We start from the raw sequence: 12,916 nt of genomic DNA, 5'->3' as shown, positions 1-12,916 counted from the left end.
ACTACTACTACTACCACACACTGACATTTAGAGGAAAGAATACAAGAAACAGGTGGAACTACTATTACTACTACTACTACTACTACTACTACTACTACTTACTACTACTACTATTACTACACACAAAGGTCAATTTAGAGTCACAAAGTCTCCAAACAATTCTTAAATATTTCAAAATTATATGAAATTGACATCAACAAAAGCAACTCAGATGAGACAGCAATAAAAAACACAAATACATTTTTCACACAACAATGTCTTTTCAATTCTTAATGAAAGTGGAGAACACAGCCCACAGCACGGCGGCCGCTCCACTGGGATAGGCTGTCTGACAGAAATCAGTCTAAATATAGCCCACTCCTTACCTGACATTGTGGGTTTAAGACAGGGACTATTTTTAGAGGCTGAAATATGTTTTAGCTCCGAGCACTCTCCACCACTTTGGGTTTTCTAGGAGAGGTCAGAGTATGAGTAACTTTGAGTTCAAGGCCACTGTGGAAGTGTCTGTTTGTGGTATGTTGAGCTTTGGGTGATTTCTGTAGTGTGATTTGATTGAAATGTGGGAAACAGTTCAAGAGAAGACAAACTGTATGCTAATTAGGCAGAACTCTGCTTACATACATCCCCATAATTTACAATGCACTTTGTTTTGACGCTTTTGTAATCTGATTTATTTCTGATCGTTCACACTTGCACAGTTTTTGACAAGGAACATTTTGTAAACTTATACGGCAAATATAAAATTAAAGAAAAAAACATGTTAAAGATTTGATTATTTTGAAACTCCTTGTGCTTCGCTATGCAACAGTTACTCTAAAAATCTGTTGATGTTAACTGACATAAAGCGCCAGCTTTCTCTTGAGCATGTAAACACACAACAATCAGATCTTGTTATTGAGTTAATGGATTTTTCTAGTTTATCTGTTTTTAATGGCCATGTAAATGCACCACTGACACTGGTCAGATCAACAAAAAATAGCTTTTTTTCCCAACTGCAGTATTCTTGGACCAGTGTGAACATGACAGCCGCACTCCGATGCGCACTAAATGACATTGTATAGCGTGAAGGGCATTTACCTAAACTGGAAAAAATAAGTCTGGTACAAGATCTTTAATGTTATGCCTGGGGGTTGAATCAACTCTTACCACTTTTTGCTTGGAGTTGGGTTTCTGCAACAGCCACTCAATGTCGAGAGAGTTGGATGACGGCAACTGATGGTGACACGGTAAGGTGGCGTTGTCCCCGACGACCTTCTTCATCTCCGTCTGGGCGTCCGCTGACAGCAGGCACAATAGCACTGCACAGAGAAAGACAGAGAGAGTGGGAGAGATGTCAGGCTGGGACGCTGACTCAATTCAAAACTTTAGACAAGAAGCAGATGCTGCAGATTGGATGCAAAAACAGTGGCTGATAGAAGACAGTGGGACTTGGGGAGGAGGTACGACCCTGAATCCACAATAGGGATCTGACAGTGGCTTTGATTTGTCACTCAGGAGGGTGGTGCTTTGTACATTGACATATAGGAGATCAAAGCTGTATATCATCATTAACCCTTTTTGACAGGCACTTTCAAATCATGGATCTCCGGGTACATGCTGCAGGACATATTCCGCTTACCAAGGGATCTTTAAATGTATACAAACCGAGACTGATTTAATTTTAATGTGCCCATATTGCGCTGTTTTCTGATCTATGCTATAATGTTGTTTCCTCATCAAAAACATACCTGGAGATGTGTTTTGTTCCATTCACACATGTTTAACACACAAACCCTGCATATTCAGCCTAAGTTCTTCTCTCAAATGGAAAACACTTGTGATGTGGTAATACAAGGATTACTCCATTGTGTTGTTAAGCTCCATACAATTCACACAATCATGTTGATAATTTCATCTCTAAAAACCAAAAGTAAAAGTAGCTGTCAACTTGAAAACTACAACTTCATGACATCACAAGGTGGAACAGAGCATTTTGAGCTTCGGAGATGTTACTCAAACATGTGTGAATGAAAGAAAACACAACTCTAGGTATGTTTTTGAAGAGGTAACAACATTATAATATGTTGTAAAGCTCAGAAGAGACAATTTTGTGCAATACAAAAGTTTTAACAATTCAATATAAGTATCAGCTAGTTCAGATTGTTACTGTGATGAAAATTGTGTTATATAAATCAGCAGAAATCAAAAAGAAAAGCATAAGGGCTGCACATTAGTCAGTTGAAATGATGGGTTATGATTACTATTTGCTTTATGTATCACCAATTTAACAAACACATTCACCATCCCAAATAAAATTGTTATATAACAGTATTTACTTAGCCATAGAAGTGATTTAGTTTTCACACTCAACACTTACAAGATTATTGGACAACAACAGCATACCACCAAGTGTACCTAGAACTACTGAAAGATCTTGCTCTGTGCTATATTTAGAAAACTTTCCAAATTACCCCTGCTTGAATTTCATCACCTCGCAAATAGAAATGAGGGAGCCATTGCAATTGCATGATACAATCCTATTATCGCGCATACCAAATGAAAAAGCCAGCCCACTCAGTTAAGAGCACTGTGCTACTGAAGTAGAAATAGCAATAATTCACTGTGTGTGTGTGTGTGACTTTGGGAGGTGGCCAGACTGTCAGGGCCTCTCTCTCAGTGGGGGGAGAAGTGCGTCTCATTTATTGGAGGATGCAGGACGTCCTGGTGGGGTTTGGAGTGGAATTAGCCAGAGGCGTCACTGGGGTTTGCAGAAGCTGAAGGAGATATGGATAGAGCCGCTTACACCTGGTGCTGTACAAGACCTGAGCAGCTAAGCTTACACACAAATCTGACAAATATTCTGGGCATTAAACAGCATTAAACTTTACTACCTGGATTAAATTTAATTTCACAATAAGAATATGTTGTAGCTCCTGGAAAGTTAGTTGCCTGACCAGCCAGTCCTTTCTACATTCTGTTCAGATCCAGAAGAGTCTGGAATTGGACCAAAGAGCATGAAAAACCTCCAGCCAAACTTGAGATGGTCCAACCACAGACACTAATTTGTAGCACATATCTCTTGAAGACAAAAAAACATCTCCTGTCAAACATCCTCATGACATTCAGAACAAAATAGATAACTTTTTTTTTTTTTTGCCTGTGATGAATAGTTTGGTACTTTGATTATTGATTCTTAGAAAATCCATGCTGTTTCTCAGTTCGTTATGTTTTTCTGTTTTTCTTTTTTACGTTTTAAGCAGCCATGATTGTTTTTGATACAAACTGAGCCTGCACCTCTCTGATTGGTTCTCTGGTTAATCCGTCTGTCAATCATACCCTCTGAAATCAGGGAGACAGGAAATGGCTTCAGATCTACATTTTGTTAAAGCGTGTGGCTGGCCAGGTAAGAAAGTTAGAGAGCTTTACATGTACTTACAGCTGATGTGGACATTAGGACAGTCACATCAAACGTGCCCTCTAGTTTACACATAGCCTATAGTCAATATGTGCACTAGGGGTATATGGGTTATCTCTGGTTTGTGTAGGTGGAGTAATTGTTATATTTAGAGACATATGAATGTTTTTGCACTCCTTTGGATTGATCATTATATAGAACCACCTAATCCATGGTTTAGTCTCATTTTAGAACTGGTTTAGTCTCAATTTGACCACTTAAGCCCTGATTAAGGCCTGGTATTGTCTGGGTTTAGATCTAGTCCTTGGAAAGCCAAATATTATGTGACAGAATTCGCTTTGAGTTTCTACTGTAGTATAATTAGTTAACCTATTTTAAAGCTGACTGAAAATAAGACCAACATTTTTGTGTGGTGTAACTCTTAAATTCCCAGTATCACTCCACCCGTCTGGCTCAACAGTCCATCCTCAGACAGGTCCACACCCGTCCCAGCAGAGCCATGTGGCCCAGTGGAGGTGTCAGCTGTGAGCCCCGAGAACAGTGAGTCAGTGCTGACGCAGGACTCAGAGGAGAGGGCTTCACCACAGTCACTACAGCCCTTCCATCATTTTTGTTCAGACTACACCCAAAACTAAATTAGGCCTGTACAACATATGGCATATTGGTCACTGAGTCATCTGTTTTGCTGATCAACCCTCATCTACCATTGACGTCACAATCGGGGGGAAATTTGAGTGGCTCAGAACAAGATGTCCTCTTAAACAGGATTAATAAAACAAGGGTGAATGAAATAAAAATACAACTCCAGGTATGTCTTTGATAAGGGAACAATGTGTAATTTAATACAATGAAATTTTGGTCCAGTTATATTTATAATTTACAATTACAAGCTTGTTTTTAGCTTGGATTTTTTGATAGCACAGTGACAATCAAGAAAGGTCCAAATCACAGAGGATGAAAATGCTCCATTGAAACTTGAGATGGTCCAACCACAGCTGCTAATTTGTAGCACGTGTGTCTCAGAACAAAATATAACTTCTTTTACCTAAGATAAGTCATAGTTTGGTGTTTCGATTGCTGATTCTGAGAAAATCCACACTGTTTCTCAGTCCTTTATGTTGTTTTTCTTCTTATTTTACATGTAAGCTGCCATGTTTGTTTATAATGCGAACTGAGCATTAATCTTAGGACGCTGCAACTGCCACAGCGTCTATCTATACATTTCTTCTAATAATCTGTAGCTCAATCTTAAATCCTGCAGAGAAATTGCTTAACTGAGGCTCTGTGAAGCGATTGTGGATCTTACATCTCACAAATGGCAAACACAGATTCATGCAGTCTAAAGCACATCCCATAAATAATTAATCAGCAGAAAATGCCACCCATTATTTTATTTTGTTTTCAGGATACAGTATTGTTGTGCTTTCACCTTCACAGCTAATTTCAATGTCAGAGCGAAAACAAACTTTGCCACCTTGTTTGAACATTGTGTTGGCTGCTTTCACTCATGTGTTTTAATCCAGGGCTGGTGGTTAGATGCTCTTTAGACATATGCCCAGCGCTTCCCCTTTGCTCCTGAGCCTAACCTCTATAATCAGTGCTCCAACATTCAGCAGAGCCCTAAGGCAAAACAGAGGAGCAGGCCTGATAAGAGCTCTGCACCTCCTTCTCATACCACCCACTCACTTCTGCAGCCCACTGCTTTAACACTTGATTTTAAATGCAAAGGTTTAGATAAAAATAGGAAGGGTTGAGACACTGGCAAAGTGGAAAATGCTATTAACTCACGGTGCAATAATAAATACAGATTATAATGTGTGTGTATTTCTTGTGAGAAGTTTAAGAAAGGAAAAATAGATCATGGGATATTTTGTTGTGGGTTCAAGTCACCGGTAGAGAAAAAATAGGTGCACTGTGTTTTCTGTCTGCTGTCTGCTTGTCTTCATGGAAATGTTGTTGCTTTGTCTGAAATGTCCTGTATGGCATTAAACGGATCAATTTTTTACTCAATAACATGGGTTTTTATTGACTTAAATACCTGCACTCTAGCTTAGCCCTATGGTATCACCTGCTGTCTCCAGAGAAATAAATACATGTAATGCCATACTGTGGAGCATTTCAGGCAACATCTCCATGGAGAGAAACTGGTGACGGACCTTTCACCAGACAAGCTGCACAGTACACCTTCAAATTTACTAAACAAAGCATGTCAAACAGTTTAATAGACACAGATTTTAAACTGGTTCTCAAAAAAATAAAAGGTAACATTTGATAATATAACAACACATTTAACAGCCTTAATACAGCATGAACAAAGCAAAAATAAACTTCACAATGATGTTGGCATAGAGATTACTTAATTGGGGTTAGGAGTTGGGGTTAGGGTATTAATTAAGCCTGAATCATATCTAATACAATTACAAAACCTGTTCACATTCTGATAAGAAATAGTTTGGGCTCAGTAAAATGTCACCTTAAATTGAATGTTTTTTTTTCAATTTTTCAGAGACCAAAATAAGCTTTGTGTGATGGATAGAAAAGTGTCTGCCAAAACAGAGTTGGCAGACAAATCACAAAATCTTTTTATATATAAACGCTCTTTATACTTCCTCAGTTAGGTCTCACGGAGGGGCTTTTGTCAGTGCAATGGATGACACTGTGCTTCCAAAATAAGCTCCAAGCCTTGAAGTTGAAGCTTGTGCATTTGGATTGGCCTCATTCAGCCCCGTGTGCACAGCTGGGACTCTTGGACGGCAGGACCCCATCATTTGTGTCAACAACAAGTACGACAGAATCATCGTCTCTGTGGCAGTTTTGCACACACAGAGGAGAAAAAAGGCTTTTGTCAATCGGGCTCGTGCTCTGACCTTGCGTGAATGTTGACAGAGCAAGTATGAAAGAGGTGCCGGACTGTTGGTTTAGCAGAGCATAGATAGCATTCCTTGTGGCAGTGCGATGTAGGCGTTCCCATGGCTATACGAGATACCATAAGCAGCGAAAACCCATCTCAATAAACATGAGTGCACAGAAGATAACAAATATTGTACATGTTATGGGAAGTTGCAATATGGCCACAATAACTACATAAGCAAAAAATCACAGTGTAAGTACACAACAATGTTTTGGAAAAGTTAAAGTGATTCTGTAGTTTATATATGTCTTTAAATATATAAGGTAAAATTTAAATCTTTAAGTACAGCTATTTAATTTAGATAAGGTTAGGTTATTTGCCATTTAAAAACACACACAAAACAAGTGCAAAAACGTCAAAGTGCGCCATGAGACTTTACTGATGATTGCATTGACATAGTTAAGAAAATGCACACCATATCTGTAAAATTTTACTGAATTTAAGAAGTTTTAAAAATTTGTTAAATCAACAAAAGGGATCACAAGCAGTATGCTATGAACATCCAAGAATTTACCCCTGAATTGGAGCTCAAGCTAAGGCAAACTGTTTTATCATAATGAGTAACTTAAATTTAAATATGAGTTACAATAAAATATTACTTTTTTAACAAAAAAAAAAAAAAAAAATGTAACCAGTATGAAGAGCAAATATAGACTCATTTAGAAAAAAGGGTGAATGAAATAAGAAGGAACCAATTTCTCTGAAAAGGCCCTAGGGGGAGTAGTGCTCCAGTAAATCCACCTTGGAGTCCTGGCAATCTCATTATAGTGTGTCCAGTGAGAGGGACAGACAGGCACACAGGCAGACCAGAGCACTGGCCCAAAGTCAAACCCTATCCCCTCCGTCAGCACATTGGCATTGCTTAGCCCTCTGCCACTACCAGCACTAATATGACCTACAGTCCTGAAACGCATCACACGGAGCCGAGTCAAAGCAGAGAAGCACGGCTATTTTTTGAGAAGGCATTGTAAGTTATTGCCACGGACGATGGATTATACCATTACACAGGTATATTTCTATGCAGGTTAGAAAGATAGGAGGAGGGACTGCTGTTTTATCTTTGCTGACAATGCCCCACTGTGCACATACAAGCTGCTCTCAGGCATCCAACACATATATTTCCACATGCGTTTTATGAATATGTGACCAAATGTATGCAGGGGCTGCCAGAGATACCGTTACAGCTTCTTATCTGCATAATGGAGATGCAAGGGGCTGCCTTTTGCTGACAATAAATCTAAGGCACAGGCCTGTCACAGGAAAACAGCTATAAAAACACAATAGCATGAGTAAAGCTAACCTGCATATCTGACCATCTGATAGGAGCCAATTGAGGACACAATGAAGCATATATATAAATCATCAATCTGTGATGTGTGCAATAATGAATCTAAGCATATTATAGACAAATCGATCAACCAAGGAAGAATTATATCAGCTTGTAAAATAATACAACTGCAGGCAACGTAAAGCAGGGTTGGACAAACTTTATAGCCTGCTAGCACAAGAAGAATACAATGACATTGGTACGTTAGAACATTTTCATATCTTCAAAAAATTTAATTCAAATGTATTTATTAACATACAGTATAATTTTTGTGAGTTTTTTTTGGTAAATACGTAACATTTGTATCAAATATTCAAGCTAAAAGAATATAGCAATGATGAAAAAACACAAGGCTTTCCTTCTGTAGTTTAAAGCCTGTGCCTGCCCTTATGATGTGCAACACTGGCATGACCTGAATTTGATATTTAAATGGCAAATGTATAGACTATAAATACCACAGGCAAAGAGCAGGTGTTCTCTTCAGGTCTACTCCCAGTGAGATTTGAGAATTCCTTTTTAGAGATCCTTTAAAAGGCCATAAAGCGTAGAAAAACATAGAAAATAAATGCTGCCTCAGTGTCCTATGACTCTGGTTTTAATTACACCTTATAAAGCACTAATCTTCTTAAATGCACTGCCTTATCGACTGCTATTACTGCATGATTTGCATGTGACACACTACATTAGTCTTCTTGTAGTTTCAAGGTCCTGCTCATGCATATATTTCTCTGGAGAAAATCAAAGACTGAATGTTATTTCTTTGACTGGAGGGCGGCTCTTTGAAGGACGAAAATCCCATAATCCTCCTCTTCCCTCACACCCGCTCCCAAATGCTGATGCAGGGCTTTTGTCGCTAACATGCTTCGGTATTGTACAAACAGTCAATAGCGGGAAATGAATGAGCTACAAATGAGAAGTCAACTGGTAAATGTCGCCTCTAACAAGTGGGTGTCTTCCTCATTATAGAGGTGCTTCTATTGCGTTTCATATTGGTTTCATATCATTTATGCGGATGTGAAAAATCTAATACTACGACGTATGCGATAACACTGTGCAAGTGGACAAAATGACTGATTATAGTGGGGACTCAGATCTCTGGAAATCTCATTTATGGAACGTTCCAATGGCATTCAGAAGTCAATATTAGGTTGATCCCAGCTATAACACATGACACATAATGCTGTTGTGCAAATGAGCATTTGGAAAAAGACATTTTTATTTATTTCTTTGGGAGGTAGCCTATGCATTTGATATGATATTGCCTTCAGGATATTCTTTTCTTTGTTAAAATGTTGTTTCCTCATCATAACCATACCTGGATTTGTGTTTTGTCTTATGCGTACATGTTTTACACACAAACCCTAAATATTTAGGCTGAGTTCTTCTCTCAGACTGAGCACTCTTGTGATGTTGTAATACAGGAAATGCTTCACTATGTTTTTAAGATGGAATTGTTTATCTCTACTGAACAAAAGGTCAAATGTAGCTGTTAACCTGACATCACAAGGTGGAATAAAGTATTTAGAGCTTCGGAGATGTAGACAGACTGATATTAAAGGGTTACTCAAACATGTGAATGAAAGAACACACAACTCCTTGTATGTTTTTGGTGAGGCAACAAGATTCTAATATTGCTTAAAGTTCACAAGAGTTAATTTTGTGTATTATAGACCCTTTGAATATAAATAAAGACATTTTTAGCATGACATGTTTTAGGTGATGAAAACACTGTATGCTCACTGTTCACATGCATAATTCAACCTAATAATTCTTACAAAGTCCCTTGTACTGTTTAGCATTAATGGAAGCTTTCTAAGTATCCGTGGTGATGATAGCAGGAATGGGAGGAAGCAAATGATTTCCAGTACATCTCCGAACCTGCAGGCGAGGGACTTAAGGGACCAATGAGAGCAGGAGCAGGAGATGAAACACTGGGTCTGAATAATGTAAGGGCCTGTGGTAAATGTTCACCTCTTATTGCCTTCATTAGCATCCTGTCCCCGGCCCTGTCAACCCTGTCATTCAGACCCACTCACCAACTGACACAGTCCAAAATAGATCTAAAATTAGTTTCTCGACAAGCACTTTTAATTCCCCCAAAGCGTTCTGTACAGTATTTTCCCTCAGCAAAATAAGGAAGTGGAGAGGAGATGGGAAAAAGCTAATTACATAGTTTTCCCGAGGGAGGGGGAGTTGGAGAACCTGCTTACTGCGCTGTACTGAGCTTTGTATCAATGCAGCATCTGGTGGCATCACCCACACTCCTGCGTCCAACTGTCTCAAGCGCTACGGCCGACCCATAAATCTTACGGGTTTGGTCCAAAACAGAGCACAGATCGCAGCATGGATACACAGTTTTACTCACCTCCACGTTGAATATTATTGTTCATTTTATTTAATTATTCATGTATTTATTTACCAGACACACATGCAAACTACATAATAGCACTAACCTCACCAAAACGTACCTGGAGTTGTGTTTTGTTTCATTCACATGTTGGAGTAACCTTTTATTATTAGTCTAAATCACAGATACATACTTTTATAACTTACTTTTATCTACCAAAACAAGCATCCTAATAGCACTGACAGGAAAGTAACAGCTCATGATAAAGAAAACTGGAACAATATTTTTTTTTAACCTCAATATTTATGGTGTAAATTATTTGAAATGATCAGGAGAACTTTGTTATTTTAGTTGTAACACAGTACAATTTGAGATGTAGAAGGTTGAACCAGTGACTGATATTTATTTATTGCAGCTCTTCCACAATATTCCACATTTTTGGGGATATTTCTTGTATGGTTGGATGATTTGGTTTCAATATTATGGTTGTATGGTTTTGGTTTCAATATTATCTTTTATGATCTATACTTACTTAGTAATCTAAAATATGTTATCGAGCCTACTAACAGGCACTTGTTACTCCATGACAAAATGTTAATATTTGGCTATATTTTTCCTTTTCTTCTTTTCTCACCATCAGTTTGACATGATTTTACTCCAGACACATTTAATACACATCCTTTTTTAATACAAGCTTAGGGCTAAAACAGGTCCTTGCACTTAAAAGTATCCTGTGAATACTGTTTTTAGCTCCAATTCACTGCTTTCCCCCTGTGACACATTTCTGGTTCATTCTGAATTGAATAAGCAATCGACATAACTGAACAAAAGTAACATTAATTTATAACATTGTAATACACACTTGTGACTTCAGAGTAAAATATCCAGATGTTTATGTAGTGCTTCACAGTTTACAGAAATGTATTCTCAGGCCCATTTTTCTTCCGCTAATGTGTTTGGAGAGAAGAGGGTCCAAAAGTCAAATGGTCTGTTTTGCACCAGATAACACACTCAGTTAAATGGGGCTTGAAGACTACTGACCTCTCTATGAATTCGTAGCAGCAAGAAAGGCGAGGCGCAGCTTAAAACTAGATGTACTGCATTTTGAACTTTTTATTCCCAAACAAAGGATTTAAAAAGAACTAAACAAACTTCTCGAGGTTACGAAAGCTATCTGTGTATTTGTAAAGGGCATCTCTTCCTTGCAGCCCCGGCGCATGTCCCCCACTGTGGAATTACTTTCTAATAGAGGCATAAGGCAAAACAGAATAAACTCTTTGACATATTAAAGCATCGCAAAAGTGCTTGTTTAGAAAAATGTTGGCACGAAATATCAACGTAATTTATTTTCCCCGTTTTGCTCTAGTGTGCAGTACGTAAGAGAAAACAAAATATGGTAAGTCAGCAGTTGGGGCTATCACAAAAGTAATCAACTCCACATGCACAAGTAGAGATTGTATTTGCTCTGACAAACAAAACGGGTTTCATCTTTGTGCAAACTTCTCCAGCTTTCAGGACATTCGTTTTAGACATGTCAGAACTGTCTCGGTAGGCCTATTCTCAGACAGGTTGAGGTTGAGCTATTTTTATTGGCCGAAACAGGGAAGATCTATGTAAAAGACCAGAGTGCAACGATAGCAAGAGTGCCAGTCTATGCTGAGTTGAACTTGTGTTTGACCGCGCGGGCATGACAGATGGTACAGCCACGGACAAGATGAGCTATATTCATTATAACACGGAGGAAGACAGGTTGGCTCACCGCTGCTTATCAACTTAAAGCTCTCCGGTTGGGCACGGGAACCACAGAATTCATGCACACAGCTGGTTCACGGGCACAGGGCCAATGCCATAGTGCACGCACAGACATTATGCCTACAGTGCACAAATGAGCTACACTTTCTTGGTATCTCTATTAATGCTTTCTTTGGGGATTGCAATAGAAAAACATCTGCCTTCTAGCTTCCTGACATTTCGAACCAGATGCCCTTCCATACAAAAGACATGCGCTTTAAAGTTTCACTATAACTTTTCAGACTGAGGTCCACCACCTGCATGGAGGTGTTATTGCTTTATTTGGAATGTTCCTTACTATAGCATTGAATGTAAATCATGTATTTATTCAATAACATTATAAAATTTTCTCAAAATTCAAAAATAAATTACCTTAAGGTATGGCACCTATTTTATATGTCTTATATGTGTCCATGTATTTCAGAAATGGCGACCATGTTTGTTTGTTTTTTTTCTTCACATTTTGTAGTTGAGCCTGCAAATATACACCTCATCTTTTCAATATGCAGAAAAGCCTCTCCACATATTTGACCTATAACTTGGCCTGGTGGCACCTCCTGCTTGCCTCCATGGAGTCTGATACGTTTAATGCCATTTAATGCCGTTTAATGTGGACGAGTCTGGGCAAAGCAATGACCTCTTCACGGAGACATAGAGAATACCAGAGCAGGGAAGTTATATAGTGCACCTGTAACAGTGAAAAGTTTCTTATTTTTTGTTCTTGATTTGTCTGTTCTGTGCTTATCGCATTGGAGTATATTTATACACCACAAAAAACAAAATCTAGTCAAGTTAAGATGACTTGAATTAAAAAAAAAAAGTTTTATCATGATTTGAGTCAATTTCACTTGACAAGTAAAATTATCTGCCAGTGGAATAAGACATTTTGTACTAAGAAAAGCACACTTATTCCATTGGTAGATAATTTTACTTGTCAAATTGAATCTACTCAAATTAAGTAAAATGTTCTTAATTTAAGTCATTTTATTCAAGAGTACCAGATGCCATGAGTCATACACATTCAGGAATAGGTTTTAAAAAGTACTATACTGAAAAATCATTAAGCACAGTTATCATCAGTTCAGCCAACCCTTTCTGCAGACCCTACCTGACACTTTAGCCCCTATTCATCAAGAATTTGGGATG

At 38.3% G+C, this 12,916-nt stretch overlaps 1 protein-coding gene across 2 annotated transcripts in view; it reads right to left on the bottom strand.

Annotated features, from left to right (window-relative positions):
• Positions 1 to 12,916, bottom strand: part of clmpb (CXADR like membrane protein b) — a 133,933-nt gene that overhangs the window by 18,811 nt on the left and 102,206 nt on the right. For both annotated transcript variants that reach the window (XM_055147795.1, XM_055147796.1), the window contains exon 2: positions 1,147 to 1,298. In XM_055147795.1, the coding sequence (XP_055003770.1) occupies positions 1,147 to 1,298 (152 nt within the window). The remainder of the gene's footprint in view (positions 1 to 1,146; positions 1,299 to 12,916) is intronic.

Source organism: Boleophthalmus pectinirostris, unplaced genomic scaffold (assembly GCF_026225935.1).
Source record: "Boleophthalmus pectinirostris isolate CB_2022bp ecotype Guang Dong unplaced genomic scaffold, ASM2622593v1 HiC_scaffold_9, whole genome shotgun sequence".
Taxonomy (NCBI): domain Eukaryota; kingdom Metazoa; phylum Chordata; class Actinopteri; order Gobiiformes; family Gobiidae; genus Boleophthalmus; species Boleophthalmus pectinirostris.
Note: the sequence above shows the minus strand (reverse complement) of the source record. Positions and strands in the feature narration are given on the sequence as shown.